Here is a 22839-nt window from a genome sequence, read left to right as displayed (position 1 = left end):
CAACAGTCACAGCTAGATATATATTGAACATTGTAGGGACAAAATTTTAAAAAATGGTCTCCAATCCACTCTGTGAAGGTGGTTGGAAAGCGAAGCTGTAAGCGACATCTTGAACGAGTACCCATTGCGACGTAGGTTGAAATTATTCACGTGGCGACACTCACATGTACTTTACCTAATTATTAGCTTAAGACGTTTCGGAGGTCTGGGAGTTGGCTTGCGCCACTACTTCGTGCACGTACAAAGAGTAGAACAGGGAGGAGGAAAAATCTCCGCGCCTCGTACGCACGCTGCTCTTCGGGAGTCCTCACTACAGGTGGCCTTCCCATAGCACTGTCACAACGCAAACCTGTAGTTAGGCTGGTTCTTCTTTTACGTACGAAAGTATAGTTACGTCACTCCCTGCTTCGTGTGCTATAGTCAAGCTGCCGTCGCCACGGCAGCTTGCGCAACAGTAGTTTTTGCCGGGAAACGCATTGCATGTAGGCGCGGGAGCGCCTTATCATCTATCATGTCATTCGGATGCTTGTTGTGAGCTTGTTCTTTATTGAAACGTATGCTGTTCTGTATGTTGCATGCGTGATTCCAAAAAATGCGTGCACTCTTCGCTTCACTTTTCTGAGTGCATGCTTGTAGCCTCTGCCTTAAGAGGGTATGAGCCATTGCAATTGGGGGGTATATGATTAATTGTTGACAGTTTTCTGTGGACGTTACGCCACGAAGAAATCCCGGCACCCTAGCCACAGACAGCTTCGCTGTATAACAATTGGATTGCCAGCACAGCGTTCGGGCGTATATCAGCACAGGCAATGCTATCAGTGAAAGAAACGTACCGACAAGATACCAAGCCGGTCTCAGCCCTCAACAGCCGGTGCAGTCGAGGCCCGCATCTCGTCGGGCTCGCCGGAGAGTGCCGGAGGTGGGCGTCTGCTATCCGGAGCCTGCGTCGTTTTGCCAGCAGCGGTACAGCGATGCGTGCTTTACTCAGCGCTGCATATTTTAATCTCCAGCAGCGCATTCACGTAAAGGTCTTTAAAGAAGCAGGTGATATATACACAGGAAAAAGCAGTACTACGAAGGCATTTAATTCTTCAACTGACATAAAATGAACAAGTTCTTGGCACCCTGACACAGTCATACACCGCCGGCTATTTCTTTGTGTCAGTGTTTTCATTCGTACTGTCTGTTAAGCAGCAGCGTCGTTCTGTGCGGATTAATCGTGGTCTCCTCGTTTCCCTCAAAAACGGCTCTATTCTCGACACGCATGGCGGCTGCACGGCCGCCATTATCCGCGATGTTGACTCTCTGACTGGCTGTTGAGAGCTCACATGCCTTGAAATTTGTGCCGGGAAACGGAAGTTTTGCAAAATGCAATTGTGCGCTTTCATCAAGATGGCGAAACGTGTGAGCTGCAAATTTTATCGACTAATATATTTTTCTGGTTCTTGGCAGCTATATGGAGGCGTTAGTGCTTCAAAAAGAAAGAGGGCGGCAGCGTGTGGAAGCCTGTGCATGCATTTGTAATTTCGCGAATATGCGGTGGCGATGCAAGATAGCTGCCATGTCAGATTGCTGATTGGCTGAAGGAATATGCCGTGGGGGGCGTCACAGGAAGGGCCGTTTCGTAAACGTCAATTTGACCTTGCGTGACGTTGCGCTGCAGGCCACCATTGCAGATTTTCTGCGATAATTTATGGTGCGACGAGCCGCGCGAATTATGCTAATTAGCAGCCATACGCAATGGAGGCCGAGAGGAATGCGTATCGCCACATTTTCCCCGTCGTTTGGCGCCAGGAAAATATTTTCTCATAGTATTTGCATCGCTCTCAGGTGGTGTTGGCATTTGTGTTTTGGGCCATCATTTTTTGAAAGAACGCGCTTATGTGAAATAAAATTGGATGAACATAGCAAACGTCCTGCAACGTTGTCTTCTTTTCACTGCTGCGTTTGTATTCTAATCAAGAATAATGGCTTCTCATACAACCAGAAGTTATGACAACGGCGTCTTTTTAATTTATAAAAATGAATGTACGTAAGGCGGCGTCTTGAAGTTTCCTCACGCGCTGCCAGTAACCAGCAAACTGAACAAGAGATGACAGCGCCGACGCTTGCGTCGCGCAAGCGGATACCTCTGGCGTGCGCAACGCTATCAGTGATATTCGGCCGTTTCTCAGCTAGCAGAGTCGGGCTGAGTCACTTGCGTTTCGCGAGATAGCGATAACGTGGCCTAGAATGTGCGCTCGTCACCACTACTAGGTCGCGCATGTTGTCTCAAGGTAGAAAACAAGCGCGTTGGCGCCAACATACGATGACTCAGTCCGTTTACCGGGTACACGCATCCTAGCTTACGAAGCAGACGACGGCTTGTACGCAGCAGACGATGGAAGCGAGAAACGTTTTCGACGGAGTAATGGTAGGTTTTCAGCTAGCTTCTTTATTTTTTAACGAGGAAGAAATCTGTTTTGCTTTACCAAGAACGTTAGGTTCGGTGTATTCATTTCAGTTTCTTACGCAAAACGTTAAGTTTGTGTCACGTTACGAAAGCAAAACGGGGCCATCAGCGCCATTTTGCACGTGTCGTGTCTACGTCAGGCATCGGAGAAAATGGCAGAATGTCCAGAATAGAGCCTCAACAATAGGTGCAACTAATGTCATGTGTAATGCTTTCTAGCCACAATCAATCTTCACGATCTTACGGATAGTGCCAAGAAAAGCGAAAGGACAAAGTACGCATGTCTGAAATTTGAGAAAGATATTATTTCCAAGTACATTATTTGGCGAAAATGTCGCCAAAAACGGCAGCGACATGGCCAGCTAGCGCATGCGCGAGATGGTAGCTAGACTGGAAATCACGAATCTGAACATTGTGCACATTTCTGAGAACAGCTCTCTCATGTTCTCCTGCTCCACTGTTTTTGTGGTGATGCCTTTTGGTTCATCTTACGCCAGTGCTGAGCAAAATTGACGCGCGAAGATCTCAACAATGAAAAGACACCCACAGATTAAGGCATATTGTGCCTCACGGGACAACTTGCTGTCTAAGCTCAATTTGCTAAGTTGCGGATATAAATTATTTGGCAAAATCTGGGCGCGCCAGTTTTTTTGCGTATGCATTCGTGAATCTGTGTCCTGAATAAAATGGTTGAAGTTACGGCCCTTGTCATCCTTATGTCCCTATGCCAATGTGTTTGCCTTTAAGAGAGGTGAACATTTCCTTTAATAAATTCCATGTAGGCCAATAACGATTTCTTGTAAAGTAAGGCATGCTAGTTACCAGGGGCTCCGGAGGGGGGCAGGCAGCCAGGCTTCCTCCACTGCATCACACACACGTTCTCTTGAGGCTCGCTAAGAAGGCATGCGAAAAAGGGGGAAAATGAGAGAGGGAGGATAAATGGAATCAGTGCCCAAAGCATGCTACAACTTTTTTTTTTTCTGACGTCACTTGCTTCAACGTTCTTTTATTCTACTAAAACAAAATGACACCGACGCACGTCGTGCCACCGACGCATTGCGGTGTGATGCGCGCCGCCAGGACAGTCTTTCCATATCTATATATATTTTTGCGGTAGCTGCTTTGTTATTCTGGTGTATCTTGATGTCTATTTTCTTGGCAGTATCTTCGTTTTCTTGGCAGTATCTCCTAGTGTAGTCCTTCAATCTTTCTTTCTCTTCACTTCTTTGGCCACGGGAAGTTCAGCTGTCCACGACAGGTGAGCCAATTACCAAGACCGAGGCATATCCTCCTTCCTTTCTTCCCTTTATACAACAACGACATCATCACTTGTTTACTCAGGGCAGCGCCACCGTGTAGTGGGTCGAGTCGCATCGCGTATAGGATCAACCGACCGACAAACTCGGAGATAATTTGATGTAAACTCAAATTGCCGTCACAGATGCGATTAAGGGGCAATCAAACTCCGGACGACCACGTGCACTGAGAAAGCTCGCTTATCACACATCCGAGTAAGCACAACTCTCAAACAAACCCGCCTCGGTGGCTCACTGGCTGTGACGTCCTGCCTCTGGGTGCGAGGTTGTGGGTTCGATTGCTAGCACGCGTCCCGACAGAGGCGGAACACCACGCCAATGCGCGGGATTCACGTGCACGTTAACGAAACCCAAGTGGTCACAATTGCTCCAGAGCCATTCGGCACTGGTTTCGTGTTACAACGCAAAGGCAGACACACAAAACAGACGGTACACGCCTATCTTAATCCTGTGAGCCCCTTCGAGACGTAAAATCCTATCGGTCAAGATCGCCCGCAGATAAGCTGCAGAGCGTGACGACAACGAGATGCGGCGGGCCCAGCCCTTATATTTAGTGCAGGCAAGAGAGATTTAAGACCGGCTCTAATGGCACGCGGTCTTTCTCTGAAGACAAGGCTAGTACCTAGAGCCGATGCTTTCAAAAGCTCGTTAGCGAAGGCTACCGTTCAAAGAGGGCGAGTAGCGAGGAAGAAGCGGAGTGCTAATGTACTCGTCGAATCTTTTTTTTTGTCCCACTGGCGCTCTTTGGTCGTCGTAGCTTATGCGCCATAATACTCTATTAATAAATACGTAATAACATTTTTGTCTCGATGCACTCTGCGTCGCCACGCCGTCTGCAGTCGTCTTCGTTTCTGCGAGGGCGAGTAAACATTTAATCGCACTTTGGTTCTCTGGTTGTCCGAAGCTTCCAGATTGGTAATTGTTCTCTCTCTCTCTCCTGTCACGGCTGTTCGATTTCAAACACGCTAAGCCATCGTTAAGCAGGCATCCACCTGGAGAAAAAAAAATCGGCACGCGATACGATTCTGTAGAATTCTGCCATGGGTCATGTGATGCTTGAATACACCGGTTCTCGTCATGTCAGCGAAATAAGTGGGCAGCATTTGGCTTGGTCAGCACTTGAAAGGGCAAACTACTAAAGAACGTTCAGTGCCGATGGCTTTCCATCAGCCGCGGAATAGCTCGTATGTCCACCTAGAGCGGGGGTTCTATTCTGGACATTGTCAAGTTCAGTCATATTGTCATATTCTGCAGTGATGGTATCTTTAATTATTCAGAGAGGCCCAGCGGGCTGTTACGGAATCTCTGATTGGCTCAAAACGCCGCCATTACCAAATTCGACTCAATGGCGAAATTCGACGACGTCCGGAATAGCACCCCGGGAAAAATTATACGGTGCGCGGCAGGGGTCGATCATCCTCCCTCCCTCGCCCACTCTACACTTGCCGCTTTTACTACTCGTTGTTGTCCCTAACAAACGGAAAATATGAGCAGTAAGTTAAGCCAAATTTTATTTTGTCCTTGCCGAAATTAAGTTGAAAAATGTCGCAGTTTCGCCCGAAAGGCGAAGCATCGATTGCGATAGCAAATTAGTGGACAGCTATGTATACGAAGTAAGGATAGTAGACTGGCCATATAAACTTGTAAACATAGGCATACTAAATAAAGTGACAAGGATGGTGTCAAGCGCGCACAAGCAAACATGAACACATTTCACTCGACGACCGCGGAAACTCGCTGTCAAAACGCTGGAGTGAGGAAGCGCGGCAGCAGCAGCGAGCGAATTGACCTTCGCGCTGCGTTTCGCGTCAACGCGAACGAAGCTGCGAAAACGCAGCGCGCGGCGGACTCTACCCGTCGGAGATAGCTTTCAAGATACAGCGGCACGGGCAGGCGCACGCAGCCGTCCGGAGTAGAACGCGCTCCCCCTTCCCTCCCCTCACTCCGGAGCCTCGCGCGCGACAGAAGACGGCGCGCTTCCTCCCCGCTCTCCTCCCTTGCGTGCGCGAGATTGAGCCCCGATCACAGGCTCACCCTCGCGCGCTTTCACTCGCGCATACAGCACACGACGCGCGGCGACGATTTTACCGCACTTGGATTTATACGGAACCTCACGGCGCCGACGACGCCGACGGCCGTAATGCGCCTGGGGTGCCGCGTATAATTGCTATCGCAATAAGGCCTTTTACGAGAAGAGTGCGGATAACCTTCTTTAATTTGGCAGACACTATACTCACGGCGGTCGGGTGCGCAGGACGAGCCGCGCCAGGCTGGCGCCCTGCGCGAGCAGCGGCTGTGCCTCGGGCATCGGCGGCGGCGCCTTGGGCGGCAGCGTGGCAGCGTTGCCGGCGCCCGCCATGTTGGCGCCACCGCCGCAGCCGCCGCCGCCTCCGCCGGCGGGCCCCACGGGCGACGGCGGCGGCGCGCGCAGCGCGAGCGGCTTCCCGCCCGCGGTGGTCAGGTGGGGTGGCTCACCGGGCTTGGCCAGCTTGTAGCTTCGCTTGTGCAGCTTGGCCTCCAGCCGCGTCTTGTCGCGCTGGTAGTAGACGCCGGCGAAGATGAGCACGTTGAGCACGAGCAGCGAGCAGCCGACGGCGATGGTGACGCTGAGCGCGGTCGAGTAGCCGCCACCGGACAGCGGTTCCCACAGGGGCCGGGCCGTCGACGCCGCCTCGGCGGGCCACGCGCCGCTCTCGTTGCCCTGCGCGCGCCGACACCGCTGTCAGGTGGAGGCGAGCCTCGGGTCGTTTCCAGACTCTGACGGGGCGCCCCGGCACAGACGCGTGTCAGAGGCGGTCGCACCTCCTCCGCAACGCCTCCCACCCGCCGCTTTCTCGGCTGCACCATATTCACTCCATCTTGGCTGGCTACAGAGTCGCCTAACCTCACGAGCAGCCACTCTGAATTTCTCGGTCAAACATACAGGAAAACAACGCTTGCTCGTGTGACTCGGCGCTCTTAGGAAAAGTAAGGCATATGACATTGTTCCATTTTGTCTTTCACAGTCACCTCCGGTCTCCACCAGACACCAAATTGTGTGGGGGCAAAATATAGAGCGTCCCCATTCACAGGACCAAGGTATAGTCATTCTCCCCTCTCTATTCTGTGCACGTCTACGTCCCCGGATGGTCAGGTTACTTCTGATCAAAACGCCAGCCGAACGGTTCATTCACGTTCCCCTCACTTTGTCCTTACACAGACCCCTCAGCAACGAACTCGGCATAAACAGCACCCGGCTTTCGGAATCGCGACTCGTGCTTCCTTTGGCGATTGCGTCAGTGTAAAGGATTGTGCGGCATTCAGGAAAATACATGCGAGCCACGCGTAGCCGACGTTTCTTTTTCTTGCCCCCCCCCCCCCCCCCCGGCATGAGGAGTTCAGTGTATCATGTCCTGAGGAGCCCATGCGATATCAGCCGCGGGACGCGTCGCATCTCCGCCCGGCATTCCCTGAAGGGTCGTGACCGCTCAGGCAAATGGTAATGAAGTATATACGGACTCTTGCCATTCCTGGAACGATGCGCTGAGGCTGGCAGGCGCCATGCATGGCTTGATCTCCGTGCAGCCGCTAAACGCCCTCCAGCCTTCTCCAACTCTCTCTTTCCCATACATACGTTGCTTTAAGCGGGCACTCAAACGTCTTCAATCGTATCATCCGCTTCTGGTCTACTATTATTATTATTATTATTATTATTATTATTATTATTATTATTATTATTATTATTATTATTATTATTATTTGATTTTCCCCTAATCTCATCAATGCTATTGAGCTGATCAGATGAGAGGCACGATGCTGCACTTGTTGCGTGGGTAACTCTCGGTCATTCATAAGCTGTAGCACGATCCACTTTTTAATTGTTTTATTTATTTATTTATTTACTTATTTATTTATTTATTTATTTATTTATTTATTTAATTACTCACTCACTCACTCACTCACTCACTCACTCACTACTCTGCACCGCCCTCCATGTCGAGAAAACATACCAACGGCACCAAATTACGACACGGATTTCTGTCGTTTAAAGACAATATTTCTCGTTGAGTTTCTTTTTCTTCTTTCCTCATCTGGGATATATATATATATATATCCTGCCGCGGAAGCCAGCGACAGCACTCGCCTGCGATGCCTGCGGCACGCCAGGCGCCGGCGACAGCGGGGCGGCGCTGCTGCTGCTGCTGGTGCTGCTGCTGCTGGGCGCCGTGGACGAAGACGAAGAGGACGAGGATGCGGGAGCGACGCCGTCCAGAGAACGCACGTGGCCGTCGTAGCTGAGCGGGTTGTCGTGGTCCTCGAGCAAGTGGTGCGCCTCGGGGGCACCCGGCCGGTGCAGCTGCGGTATCAGGTGCAGCCACAGCGAGAGCCGGTGTGCGTGGTAGTGGTCCTTCACCTTGGGCTTCAACCCTGCGCGAGGCGCAGACATAAAAGAAGAAGGTGATCGCTCGGGACTTTGTCTTCGCTCCGGAACTCAACTTGTTCGGCACCCTCGAACTCGTATGTCCGTCGCTGTGAATATATCAGCGGGGAATCGTGCGCGGACGTCAGAGCAATACCACGAGCGCGTTAAGCGGGAGACGATATGACGCACGTGTCATTTCAACGGCCAAAAGAGATCCCGTGACCAATACGGGGCGCCAGCATGATTCACGTACGAGAAGAATAAGCCTTTCCAGAAGGAAAGTGAGCAGGTTTGAATGAGTGAACAGTGAGAAACATCATGCAACTTATGAGGCTCATGTAGTGACAACAGCATATAACAGCTTTTTTTTTCAAGCCATTCTTCGCGCGGCATATGGGTGTCATCAAGGCTTGCGGCACAACAAGTACGAGTTGAGTACACGCTAGCGAAGGCGCGTCTCTTACAAACAGAGCACTCTTATTTTGCGACCATCAATCTTTCCGCTAACATGACACAAACGCGCCATAAATATACAGTGGATTCCGTGTATTAGGAGAGAACAACGTATGCGCTGTGTGCGTGCCGCGATAATAAAAAGAATCCAGCAGCCTGACCATAAGCCGCTAAGAGCAAGCTTTCCCTTACCGATGAGTAGGTACTTTTGATGCGCCGGTTCGTAAGGTGGCCAAGCAATGCGCTCGAAGCGCCCCTTGGCGTGCAGTTCGCTCCCGGTCAATCCACCGCTGTGTCCCGTGTAACTGGGGTCCCTGCGGAATCGAGAGCGGGTGGATCTAGCGTAAGAGGTTCGCATTTTGAGAGGTCTGTTAAAATCTGATAACCTCGAAAAGCAAGTCGAGTTGCCATGTGGTGGTTATTAAGAAACAGCGATGGAAAAAAAATGGGCAGAAACCATCTGCGGATTATTGCCAAAGTCAAGTGATAGCTTCCTGGAGGGTGCTCTGCAAGTGTCCACCTAGAGGTAATGTCCTTTTCGTCTGTTACCCCAGCACAGCCAATCATCACTTTAGCAGCAGACAAAATGGGCATTTCCACCAGGTGGAAACTTGCAGAATTCTCCCAACTGGTAGATCAGCTGAAATACGCTGCTGGTTACGTTTATTGGTTAGCTCTATTAGTTAATGCTTCGAGGCTTGTGGGTCCTGAGATGTTTCACCGTCGCCAGAATCACGGGTATCGAGATCGGCCCACCAAGTCACCACTTTAGATTACACTGCCTCAGAGATCGGTCCAACATACTCAGTCATACAGGCGTACATGCAAAGCGAAGGGAACAGCCAAACAAAGCTACGCTTTAAAACTCAGTCGAAAGAAAAAGAAAACATCGGAAAGACCCGGTTGCGTTTGATATGTGAATCCTGCAAAGCAACTGCGTTGCAGAGCTTACGTGTTCCACAGGTAAACGCTCACATTGGTCTATATAAGCGTTGTCTTTGTTGATCTCGCGCTTCGTTTCTAGGCTATGTAAGTACTCCACTCCCGAAGGTTGTTGACCAGCGAGTCGGGTCACGCGCACGCACTCAGAGCGGTACCGTCCCGCATTAATGAGAGTGGATGTTAGGAGGCAGCAGCGCGGAATTTACAGTGGAATCCATTGGGCTTTCTTGCGCGACATGCACACATAAATTCACTAGAAACCGCCGGGATAACTCGTGACTGAACTACAGTTCCACGTACTTTGACGCATTGATAGGCAGGTTTAAGCGAAACATTCTGGCGTTCTCCTTAGAGTGTTGATGACAGCGCTGCCGAAGACAAACGGGTGGCGCTAGGGGTCAGCTTTTCACCATGCTAGTGGTGAAAAGAGCATGAGTACTATTTAAGAGATCATGTACTGATCAGATCACGTACTGAGATCATGAGTAACTACTTAAGAGGAAACAACGAAATCAGGAAAGAAACAATTTATGATAACTCAAAGGGAAGCTCATTACTTTTCGAAGCGAAATCGGGATGCATTAGAACACGCACCTATAAAGCGAGATATAAGAAGGAAGAATAAGCATGTGCTTGCTGCTATAAAGCTAGGAAAACTATGGAGCATGTTTTATTAGAATGTGAAGACGTCTAACCAGCGGTCGATTTAGGCACCACTGGCCTCCTGAAGCCCTTGGATTCAGCGGGAGCTGTGGTAAAGTAAACATGTCCGCAATAGGCATTAGTAAGAGGCGATTGGAGGATTGGTGGAAGAAAAGTAGGGAAACGACAAAACATGGAGACGTACAAAAGCACAGTTCGCAATAGGGGATCGGAAAATTTGGGTGTGGTAGTTCATACTGTTTTTCTTTCTCTTTTTTTATTGTTTTAGCTAGGTAGGACATGAGGCAGTATAATAGCAAGAGCTTGGTGGCGCAACCCACCGCCCCGTTCCAAAGGGGACGCTCATAACATCCATCCATCCATCCATCCATTCCATCCATCCAGTGGCACTTCGAATAAGCAACCGCGACGCTTCATGCAAGATCCCTGTAAGACCATTCTCTCTCTTTCCGCGACTATACTTTATCATTGCTACCCGAATATCGAACGTAGGGCGTCTTTTACATCGTTTATACGCAATGAGTTTGTGCATGCTCAGGAAGCTATTGGTGAGCTTGTTGGTTGGATCGACATTATCGATTCAACGGCAGCGCACTTGATGAGACAAAGAAGAACATGACACACTAAGACACATACACACATACAGCGCTCGTGCGTGTGTATGTACCTTAATGTTCGTATTTGTGCCATCAAACGCGCTGCCGTTAGATCGATAATCGAATCGAGTTTGTATAGCTGAGCATATTTGTTGATCCCCACTCTTTGATTTATTCCTTGGCGCAGAAATCGCTGAGAATGCGTCCTTTACACCTACGATTCCGTTTAATTATTTTTCTTTCCACACACCGCCTCCTCCTTTACCCCGCACCGGTCAAGTGCTTCTTTTCCGGCTTTGTTCTCATGCCAGACGTATTATAGAAAAGTGGCAGACTTGCGCAAAACTTCGAGCAGAAGCGAGTCAGCAAGATGTTTGCGCTTACGACGACGCACATGGCACGCGCGACAGCGGCCACACCTGCCGCGACTGCAAGTGGCCAGTACGACCCATTGCCAAGACCCTGATGTGGGAATGTCCGGCCCACCAACTGCAGTGCGGAGAAAGTACCTTCGCCAGGAAGACATGCCGAGCTATGAGGAGTGGATCAGCGCGGTGGGTGGTCTAGAGCACCGTCGCGCAGCACTGGAGTCCATCTCCCTGGCTTTTCCCAAGGAATCGCGGCTGTTACACCTGATGTAGACCCTACTCCGCGCATAGCACCATGTACTCCCGACATACTTCTTCCCCTTCCACAATACTCGTACTAGGCTAAAGATGCATCCAATAAATAAAACATTTATTCAATTAACCAATATTTGTTCTTTAATGGTTGAAGTTGGGCTCGAAGAGAGGGAGTATAGCAGCGCCGCATTTTCGTACAGCACCCGCTTTATCTGAATGTGTTTGTTTTTCTTTGAAAACTTAGATGCGAGGCTTCGAAATAAAGTAGTTGGAAGTGAGTGTTTGTCCACGCCTACCTTGTTTACCTCATTCCTCGTGTTCATTTCGGGACCATCACCTTTTTCAATGCAAACGAAGGGAGAAAGAAGCGAGAGTGGCACGTCGTACCCGAACTTGACGAAGTTTGTCCAGAACACGACGGTGGCCTCGGCGAGCGCCTGCTCGGGCCGGCTGTAGTTGCGGCCAAAGTGTCCCAGGGCTGCGACGAGAGGCGCGCCGAACACGAAGGCCAGCTCCTCGCCGTGCACGCATCCGAGCCGGCTCGGGTAGTCCGACGAGAGCTCGGCCTGGTGCGCGAACACGTACAGGAAGGTGGGCGCGACACGGGACATCAGGCCCGCGGCGCGAACCAGCGGAGCCACCACGAGCGCGTCGCCCACGGCCTCGCCCGTGCTGTCCAGGATGTTGAGCGGGTGCTGCAGCGGCGAGGAGGCGATGCGGGAGTCGGCTCGCGCAGGAAATGGCGCGTGCGCGCAAATGCCCAATCATGCGGACCGCGCGCAGCCCGCACCTTACAATGTACACGCGCTCACCTGGAAGGGCTTCGTCCAGTCCGTGTACTCGTTGACGATGGTCAGGAATATCTCCTGCTGGTGGAAGGAGAAGAGGTTGCGCACCAGCGTGCGCAGCAGCCGGTCCCGCCGGTCCGCCTCGATGCCGTACTTCTCCTCCGAGGCACTCACAAAGAAGTACGACTCGAACCGCGACACGCCCATCATCAGCTCGAGGCGGCGGCCCGACGAGGCGAGGGACTCGGTCAGCTCCAGGGGCTCGGCGCGCAGCACGATGCCGTCCACCGTGGGGCCGAACGCGCTCAGGTGGTCGGGCACGGAGAGCGGCACGCGCAGCAGGTCGCCCACGGGTCGCAGCCGCAGGCACTCGACGAGCCCTTCTTCTTCGGCCACGGGGCAGTCGAGGGCGCGGGCCACGTGGCGCGCGTGCGCGTGCGCGTCCCGGGCCAGCGCCCACGGGCTGAGCGCCGAGCCGGACATCAGGAGGGCGCGGTGCACCAGCGACTGGGCCATGGGCGCCAACAGCAGCAGGTGCGCCATGGCGGCGCCCGTGCCGTGGCCGGCCAGCGTCACGTTGGCCGGGTCGCCGCCGAACTCGGCGATGTTGTCGCGGATCCAGTGCAGGGCCGCGATCTGGTCCAGCAGGCCGTTGTTGGCCCGTGCGCTGTTGCCCATCGCCGGAAGGAAGCCTGCGAGAGCGCGCGGAGCGTTGTTGTCGCTGTAGTTCTCAACGTTGAACTGTTGCTCTCCTCGTTGTTCTTGAGCGAATGAAAGAAACGTGCGAAGGTGTGCCGCTTTAGAGTTATCCCGAACTATAATAAAGCAACACGCCAAGCATGAAAACAAAGAAAAAAGGTTAAAAGTCGTATGATAAGTGTTCAAACAATATGCGTAGTAACACATGCCTCAAGCGCTCACAGTTAGATCAATAGCATAGCAACAGATCAAAGTAGCATGGGACAAACGACCGGCGCGACGTGTGTGACACATTGTTGTCACACACGTCATGTGACACAGTGCGTGTACGCAGCGTACACGCACTTCTAACAAGGATGCAACAACAGGGTCTAACTGGTTAAACGATCATTGAGACCGCACCGACTCGTTGTTTTCAAAACGTGGCTAAGAGGGGGAAAAAACTGATAAATATTGGGACAATACAGAGACAAATGCGGAACACGCACATTGTTCGGCTCTTTGGCTATTATGTTAAGATGACGCCAAATGAAGTACAAAAGCAGTATAGAAATGAGGATCTCATGTTTTTCTTTGTCCTGCAATTGTATTTGTTCGCTAGACCGATCGATACAACGTTCCTTTATTCATTCCTTTAGTACAACGTTCCAGCCTTCCCTTCAAGAGAACATTTAGCAAAGAAGGCGATAGCATTAAGGTAATCCTATGTACAGTCATCTCACTGACCTCATTTCCTCAGAGTTCCACTACCGGAGGCAAACAGTGGAACTTTTCCTTTTTAGTTGTTTAAATGACACAGTCGAAACCATTTCCCTTTTGAAGTTTGCAGGCACGTGGAAATTGGTTGGGCGGCAACATTCGCTTTATAATTGACGGAACTCTCTCATGGTACGCTGACTGTCAACAGGGCCACGTGCATAAAATGTTTTTTTCCGGAAAAGTCGGTACAGCCCCAGGACGCCACTGGATAGCCCTGGGGTGCCAACAGGGTCACCATCGTTCAGCTTTCAAGCGAAGCGCTGGAGAGGTATAGCGGTGTGAAGTTCTGCAATGAGTTAGCTATATTCTTTACTTTGAAATGGGGCGTCGGTGTCAGGAGCATGCGACGCAAAAATCCTGTGTCATCATTCTGTTGTCGACATTATTGTTTGTTCGTTCGTTCGTTTGTTAGCTTGTACGTTTGTTTGTTTATTTGCCTGTCTGTCTGTTTATTTGTTCGTTGATCTGTCTGTCTGTTTGTCTTCTTGTTTGTTTGTTTGTTTGTTTGCTTGTGTGTTTGTTTGTTTGTTTGTTTGTTCGTTTGTTTGTTTGTTTGCAAAGTGCCTTTAAAGGAACAAGGCTATGTACTGTCGACAGGCGAGCATCTCAAATCTCCCCGATGTGTGCGCCACTGACAGCCTCCGCACGCCCTCGCAGAAAATGAGAGTGTACTTCAAATTCCTGCGTCCCCACGAAGCCGCTTTTTATTGCTGTTGTTGTTGTGAGGTCAGGTCTCAAGATGTCTTTCTTTCTTTGTTTCTTTATCTTAAGCGATTTTCAAATTGCAGTCGAAAGTAATACCATTTTCGCAAAACAAAGTTAACTACACTTTTCTCATATGCCAACGTCAATGTTTCTTGCAACACACAAATTCAACGAGCAATTTTACCCATTTCTCAGGGTTCCGAATGTCGCGAAGGAAAGCCATGCTTCCAACCAGTCAAAGCATACGTACGTGGTTTCGTCGTCGCTGCATAAGCAAGAGCAAGAAATTCAACACGCTCTTTCCTTTCATGAATGTATTTAAGACGTCTGCTAAGTTAGATAACAGCGTCGCTGATGCTACAGCGCAAATGCCAGCGTTAAAGAAGAAAAGCTACAAAAATAATTTAAATACTGTTCTTACGTTGCCTTTAAATTGCCTCCAAGGTGAATAAGTTGCTGTGCCCCTCCAATTAACTGGAAATCGACGAGACGAAGTAGCTTTCTTTTAATTGCGTACATTTAAAATACGATGCCAATCTGGGACAGAAACTCGTTTCTTTACGCAGTCGTTACGGCGAGCGCAATGTCATCGGTATTTCCGTCTTGTTTTGGTTTGACCCTTAGCGACGTTTACTGAGAGCAGCTGGTATTTAACGACAAGGCCACCACCTTTCGTCTTCACGCTTCGGCTAGGCGCAACCGGTGCGTCGCTCACCGAGGATTCCCAGGCGGAAGTTGATGGTGACCACGACCACGTTTCCGAGCGAGGCCATAACGGTGCCGTCGTAAGGGTTGCCCGAGTTCCACTCGTACGACTCGCCGTGGATGAACATCAGCACCGGGAGTCGCACCGCGTCTCGGCCCACTGCACCAGGACATAAAGGAGAGAGTGAGAGTGAGTGAGTGAGAGAGAGAGAGAGAGAGAGAGAGGTGATTTATTTACAGAAAGGCATAAAAGGTCGACCTGAGCTAGATCGTGCTCTGGCCTACTGCTTTGAAACGGGAAAAAAGGGACGGGGAATAAAAGGAGTGATTAGTGACGATAGTGATGAAGGGAAGAAAGTGCAACTCGACGAAGATGCGGCCTCTTCAAAGCCGCGCGTCAAGGCCAGTGGCGTGCAGAAAAGGCTAGAGCTGCCCTTGTAACCAAAGTAGCACTGTGCGCGTTAGGCTAAGGACTCGAAACAAAAGTAATCAGGGAGTGGTCTGTTGTCGGCTTGTGCAATCAATAAGACCAGCATCTGTCGTTACCGCGCGTGCGCCGGACAAAACACTGTTGCGACTCGAGGTGGCGTTTGGGCCAGGAATCCACCGGGATTCATCGACGAGTACTTCCGGTAGTAGAAATGAAGGGAAAAGGGTTTTTTTTTTTTTACATTAGTTGCACTGGCTCCAGATGCGGAAGCCCACTCCATGCAGGAGCATATTAAACGTCTGAGTTCACATCAGGACACGTCAGCCTCTCCTGCACCAAAGGTCTCCGCTTTTAACACCCTCCTCTTCCCTAGGCGACTAGACTAGGGAATCTGATGACTGTATCGCTGCCAATCACAATCGTTGAATCGGTTGCAATATTCCACCCATGATATCGCACCTTCCGCCGAACTCCGCCCCCGATGTTGTTAAATACGCCCCGCATATTTAGCAAGCACGTATAAATCTGGGAATCTGAGGTCGAAGCCGTCCCCACGGTAGCATTTGACGCTGACCCTTTTCATCATTTGTTCAGGTTGCCAGTTGCTGGTAGAGGGGCCTTTTGTGTACCCGTCAACAGTCTGTGTCAGCGCTGCGTTGACTTCTGGATAGGTGCTGATGGATGAGCGGGGTTGCCTCGTGGTAAACGTTTAATTAATGCCCTTGGCCGTGTTGAGACGTAACATCTGTGCAAGTGTTTCTGGTGCTCGAAAACGGTTAGAATTTGGACGACCCGTGTGATTACAAGCTATGAAGGTGCGTATAAACGCCTGGTGAACGCGACACCAAATGGAATCCGGTGCGCTATACACGTCTGGTCTAGTTTTGAGCTTGTGCGGTATATACGGAGCTTCATTTTGTGAGAAGGCGAGTGTAATTCTCGACACGGCAGTGACAATATCGGTGCGCGCAATGCCGACGCAGTCTTGCGTTCCCCGAGGTCCACGACGGGAGGTCTCAGAGGCACCGCGAGAGTCGTGCAAAAGGAACGTTCGTTCGGCGAGTCTTAAAGACGCCCGTGCCCGTATTATGCGCCTTTGCATTTCGCCCCCATCAAAGTGCTGCCGCCGTTGCAGGCGCAGCGGGAGCCGGGACGAAAATGAACCTGCGACCTCGCGTCATTAGCATAACGGAGGCGAGAGGGAGAGAGACGGCTTTTCCAAAATTGTCCTCTCCGTAGTGGACGCTGCCTAGATCGAAATGAACCGAAAACCATAAAAAAAGAAGGAGAAGGAGAAGGAGAGAGCAGCATGGCTGTCCAGCTACGCTCTGTAATTCTCTCTTGAGTCTGCGCACTGACTTTATCTTTCTGTCTTCCCATTCCGAGATCCGTTCCTAGTTAGCGCGACTGCTTCTCGATCAGACCCTGCCTTTCGGTGACGATGGCTTTCCTGCATACACCCTTGGGAGCAGTGAAGCCCTTTCTGCAGGAGCAGTAAGACGGGGGAAATGTGGCTTTTTATGTCGTTATTTTATCTTACTCTTCAACGAGTTCGAGGTGACTCGGCGGCCCTCGATCGAAGACAGGACCTTACGATCGGAGAGAGTTAAAAGTACGAAACTGAAGGAGAAGAGCAGACGGCGGTGAGACGAGAAGTAGATGTCTTGCGCAAGGCCTGGTTAGTTACAGTTAACGCAAATAAACGGGGTCCGCTGACTCTGAAAGCAAACAAACGAGGGCATCGAAGACGGACCTGTACAACTGCGAAAGGAAAGAATATGTGAAATCGGACAACACCAGAACCGTCACGACTGCCAGAAGATTGCCGTGTGAGAAAAGTAGATAACTGAGTGCAGAACGGGTTAGGCTGTTGTGTAAGGCACGAATGGAGTGACTGCTAAAACAGTTCGGAGTCGGGAGGTAGCTCCTGCACTAGAAACCACGACTCATTCGTGAACACCTAATGAATGAATTAATGACTGACCTCATTACAGTGAAGAATGAGTCGCGACCTATATTGGAAGGGCATGTGTATCGGCGAATGGTAGAAAAGAGATGGTTTGGAAAGGGTTTCAGAAAGTTGCAGGAAATTAGAAGGAGTTGCATCCTCCCCGACCCGTCTACAAGAATATTTGGCGCAGGTGTTACTGACGACGTTTCGCCAGCACTGAGAATGTTGATTCATGGATTAAACATGTGCCGCACGGCACCCTCTAACGCAAGATTTCTCTGTTTGGAAGCTGGACGCAGTTTTTGAAGCTATAGACACGGTCGGACAAGAGTTCTACGCATGGTTTGCGCTCCGGATTGCGTGCGAGTGCTCTCCGCGAGCGCACAGTGAAAAAAAAACATTAATAAACGCGAATAACAGTTGTTTTTACAAGTTCAGGAAGTGATAAGCGATCTTTTATTTAATTTACGTTATGTGAAGGCGTTTGGAACTTTGTTATGCCGCCGGCTACTCTTTGCTTCCTGATCAAGGGGTGCTGTAGTATACTCGTATCGTATACGTGTACTCTTATGCGCTTATCCAAACATTCCAAAGAGTGATTCCAAAGGTTTCAAAGCTAGTAAAAACTTAGAGCGCTAGAAACACGAAAGACGTAGAGGAAGAAACACGCACCACACGCGCTCTCTGATGTGTGTTTCTTTCTCTGTCTTTCGTGTTCTTGGCACTCTAAGTTTTTATTAATATGCGTTATCAACTTGCCCACCTATCCATCCTGTTTCAAAGCCAGCCCCAACTGGAAATACGAAACAGCGACCAAAGTAAAGACTGAATGCTAAAATGCCCCAAATTAAGAGTCGTTTCCGTTCCTGCACGGAAGTTTTGTTTACCAGATCGAGATCTCTCACTAAATTTGTGCTCGTTACTCGTGCCAAGACCATTCCCGATCAGACCATGTTCTTTGTGCCTAGCTGCCGAGGTCTTAAATTTAAGATGACGTTGGAAGCACCGCGGACACGATCCGCCCTTTGAAGTAGGCAGCTCTGTCGTCTTTCGTCGGAAAAGCATAGTCGTGCCTTATCTTGGGGTGCGGCAAACAGTCACAATCTTCCTGTTCCACCCAATGTTGTCGAGTAGCAAAATATTCTTCTGGCCACACCTGGTGCGCACACATGTATACAAAGAAGTAGATGCAAAATAACGCCGGAGTTTCTAGCCAAAATACAAAAGCGCTACTCTGCAGGCCACTATAGCAGATAGCAGTGGCTGACAAGAATTTTACTGCGTCCGGTATTCCGGCAAGCACGGGCGGTTTGGCGGATGAGCGAGAGCGTAAACGTGAGCGGCCAGATTGGTGACGCCAGCTGGTGGTGGTAAACCGGAGCCACACAAACACAGAGCCAAGTATTATATTATGCTTAGCTGCTGGTGTAAATTTTTGACAGCAGCGTAATCGTGTTCACAATTACGCCGATGTCGTAAATTTGCACCCACAGCGAAGCAGAATATGGTAGGGTACTGAAATTTTAGCACTGTATTTGTATGCTTGAGCTCTACGCCACCAGGCGGCTGCACCGCTCCGGCCGCTCACGTTTGCGCCCCCGCCCATCTGGCAATCCGCCAAAACCACACCCGTTTTCCGGAATAGCGGACAAGTTAAAGTCTCGGCCGCATCCGATGTCATGGTTTCGCGGCTATAGACGTTGGGCTGCTATAAGCACGAGATCGCGGGATCGAATCCAGGCCATGACGACCGCATTTCAATGGGGGCGAATGGCGAAAACGCCCGTGTTCCGCATTAGGGACACGTTAAAGATCCCCGGGTGGTCAAAATTAATCGAGCCCCCATCACGGCGTGCCTCATAACCAGATCGTGATTTTGGCACGTAAAACCACAGAATTTAATTATTTGGTTGATTCCCATGTAGGCCACTGCTGTCGACCATGTGCAAGCGAACAAGGGAAGCACAATCGTTTGTACATACAGCCATGGTCATGGCCTACGAGATTTAGCAGCGAGACTGCGCGCGCCACACTATTTCGTAGGCCACGCAATCGATCAATCAATCAATTAGCATAACGGAGGCGAGAGGGAGAGAGACGGCTTTTCCAAAATTGTCCTCTCCGTAGTGGACGCTGCCTAGATCGAAATGAACCGAAAACCATAAAAAAAGAAGGAGAAGGAGAGAGCAGCACGGCTGTCCAGCTACGCTCTGTAATTCTCTCTTGAGTCTGCGCACTGACTTTATCTTTATGTCTGCCCATTCCGAGATCCGTTCCTAGTTAGCGCGACTGCTTCTCGATCAGACCCAGCCTTTCGGTGACGATGGCGATGGTGACGATATTTATTAGCGATACAACAGCAGTGATACACTATTAGCACGCTGATCGAGCCGTTCAGGTATACGTGGACCGTGCCCACGAGGCAGCCTCATTTGAAGCCGTCTGCTCGGCTGGCAACTATCGTGTACTCTGCGCTCGTGCTGACACCAGATACCGTGAGTGCTTGCCAAGGAGCCCACAGCATCCGTTCGATATGCAGCTAATCTGCATATCTAATGGATATAAAAAAAGAAGAAAAGATAAAAATACGCGTGTTGATAAAATTGCATAAACAGGCCTGGAGTGTGGTCTGATCCCGGTGACCAGAACCGGTAACGCACTCCCTCACCAGAGCAGTATTGGCCACCCTGGTGCAGTACTTGGCCACAACCTCCTACATGAATACAACAATCAAATCCCGGCCCTCAGTCCCCAGCAGCTGCGAAGCAACTGACCACGGCGGCGGTCAGACCTGCGACGCAGCAGAGGGTGCTAAGAGTCCCTGGCTCCGGACAGGCCGTCAATGGAATATGAACCTGGCAACGTTTAACGCTAGAACGTGATCTAGTGAGGCGAGTCTAGCAGTGCTATTGGAGGAATTAGAGGGCAGTAAATGGGATATCATAGGGCTCAGTGAAGTTAGGAGGCCAAAAGAAGCATATACAGTGCTAAAAAGCGGGCGCGTCCTGTGCTACCAGGGCTTAGCGGAGAGACAAGAACTAGGAGTAGGATTCCTGATTAATAAGAATATAGCTGGTAACATACAGGAATTCCATAGCATTAACGAGAGGGTGGCAGGTATTGTTGTGAAACTTAATAAGAGGTACAAAATGAAGGTTGTACAGGTTTACGCCCCTACATCAAGTCATGATGACCAGGAAGTCGAAAGCTTCTATGACGACGTGGAATCGGCGATGGGTAGAGTGAAAACAAAATACACTATACTGATGGGCGACTTCAATGCCAAGGTAGGCAAGAAGCAGGCTGGAGACAAGGCAGTGGGGGAATATGGCATAGGCACCAGGAATAGCAGGGGAGAGTTATTAGTGGAGTTTGCAGAACAGAATAATATGCGGATAATGAATACCTTCTTCCGCAAGCGGGATAGCCGAAAGTGGACGTGGAGGAGCCCGAACGGCGAGACTAAAAATGAAATAGAACTCGTACTCTGCGCTAACCCTGGCATCATACAAGATGTGGACGTGCTCAGCAAGGTGCGCTGTAGTGACCATAGGATGGTAATAAACTCGAATTAGCCTAGACCTGAGGAGGGAACGGAAGAAACTTGTACATAAGAAGCCGATCAATGAGTTAGCGGTAAGAGGGAAAATAGAGGAATTCCAGATCGAGCTACAGAACAGGTATTCGGCTTTAACTCAGAAAGAGGACCTTAGTGTTGAAGCAATGAAGGACAATCTTATGGGCATCATTAAGGAGTGTGCAAGAGAAGTCGGTGGTAACTCCGTTAGACAGGATACCAGTAAGCTATCGCAGGAGACGAAAGATCTAATCAAGAAACGCCAATGTATGAAAGCCTCTAACCCTACAGCTAGAATAAAACTGGCAGAACTTTCGAAGTTAATCAACAAGCGTAAGACAGCTGACATAAGGAAGTATAATATGGATAGAATTGAACATGCACTGAGGAACGGAGGAAGCCTAAAAGCAGTGAAGAAGAAACTAGGAATTGGCAAGAATCAGATGTATGCGTTAAGAGACAAAGCCGGCAATAGCATTACTAATATGTATGAGATAGTTCAAGTGGCTGAGGAGTTCTATAGAGATTTATACAGTGCCAGTGTCATCCACGACGATAGTGGAAGAGAGAATAGTCTAGAGGAATTCGAAATCCCACAGGTGACGCCGGAAGAAGTAAAGAAAGCCGTGGGAGTTATGCAAAGGGGGAAGGCTGCTGGAGGAGATCAGGTAACAGCAGATTTGTCGAAGGATGGTGGGCAGGTTGTTCTAGAGAAACTGGCCACCCTGTATGCGCAATGCCTCATGACCTCGAGCGTACCGGAATCTTGGAAGAACGCTAACATAATCCTATTCCATAAGAAAGGGGACGCCAAAGACTTGAAAATTATAGACCGACCAGCTTACTGTCACTTGCCTACAAACTATTTACTAAGGTAATCGCAAATAGAATCAGGAACACCTTAGACTTCTGTCAAGCAAAGGACCAGGCAGGATTCCGTAAAGGCTACTCTACAATAGACCATATTCATACTATCAATCAGGTGATAGAGAAATGTGCGGAATATAACCAACCCTTATATATAGCTTTCATTGATTACGAGAAAGCGCTTGATTCTGTCGAAACCTCAGCAGTCATGGAGACATTACGGAATCAGGGTGTATACGAGCCGTATGTAAAGATACTGAAAGATATCTATAACGGCTCCACAGCCACCGTAGTCCTCCATAAAGAAAGCAACAAAATCCCAATAAAGAAAGGGCTCAGGCAGGAAGATATGATCTCTCCAATGCTATTCACAGCATGTTTACAGGAAGTATTCAGAGACCTGGATTGGGAAGAATTGGGGATAAGAGTTAATGGAGAACACCTTAGTAACTTGCGATTCGCTGATGATATTGCCTTGCTTAGTAACTCAGGGGACCAACTGCAATGCATGCTCACTGACCTGGAGAGGCAAAGCAGAAGAGTGGGTCAAAGAATTAATCTGCAGAAAACTAAAGTAATGTTTAACAGTCTCGGAAGAGAACAGCAATTTACAATAGCTAGGGAGGCACTGGAAGTGGTAAGGGAAGACATCTACTTAGGGCAGGTAGTGACGGCGGATCCGGATCATGAGACGGAAATAATCAGAAGAATAAGAATGGGCTGCGGTGCGTTTGGCAGGCATTCTCAGATCATGAACAGCAGGTTGCCATTATCCCTCAAGAGAAAAGTGTATAATAGCTGTGTCTTACCAGTACTCACCTACGGGGCAGAAACCTGGAGGCTTACGAAAAGGTTCTACTTAAATTGAGGACGACGCAACGTGATATGGAAAGAAGAATGATGGGTGTAAC

The 22839-nt window shown here is 49.8% G+C and overlaps 1 protein-coding gene across 2 annotated transcripts in view; it reads right to left on the bottom strand.

The window, feature by feature from the left end:
- The window catches only part of LOC142571783 (neuroligin-4, Y-linked-like), a 95510-nt gene that overhangs the window by 2749 nt on the left and 69922 nt on the right, over positions 1-22839 (bottom strand). The window contains exons 2-9 of one of the 2 annotated variants that reach the window (XM_075680391.1): positions 15114-15263; positions 12260-12927; positions 11835-12142; positions 8816-8937; positions 7892-8175; positions 6006-6469; positions 3275-3345; positions 834-941 (exon numbers count right to left, since the gene is read on the bottom strand). In XM_075680391.1, the coding sequence (XP_075536506.1) occupies positions 931-941; positions 3275-3345; positions 6006-6469; positions 7892-8175; positions 8816-8937; positions 11835-12142; positions 12260-12927; positions 15114-15263 (2078 nt within the window). In that variant the 3' untranslated portion in view covers positions 834-930. The remainder of the gene's footprint in view (positions 1-833; positions 942-3274; positions 3346-6005; positions 6470-7891; positions 8176-8815; positions 8938-11834; positions 12143-12259; positions 12928-15113; positions 15264-22839) is intronic. The other variant, XM_075680393.1, reaches the window with a different exon arrangement.

The sequence above is a fragment of the Dermacentor variabilis genome, chromosome 2 (genome assembly GCF_050947875.1).
Source record: "Dermacentor variabilis isolate Ectoservices chromosome 2, ASM5094787v1, whole genome shotgun sequence".
Classification (NCBI taxonomy): Eukaryota; Metazoa; Arthropoda; class Arachnida; order Ixodida; family Ixodidae; genus Dermacentor; species Dermacentor variabilis.
This window is presented reverse-complemented; position numbering and strand designations above follow the sequence as displayed.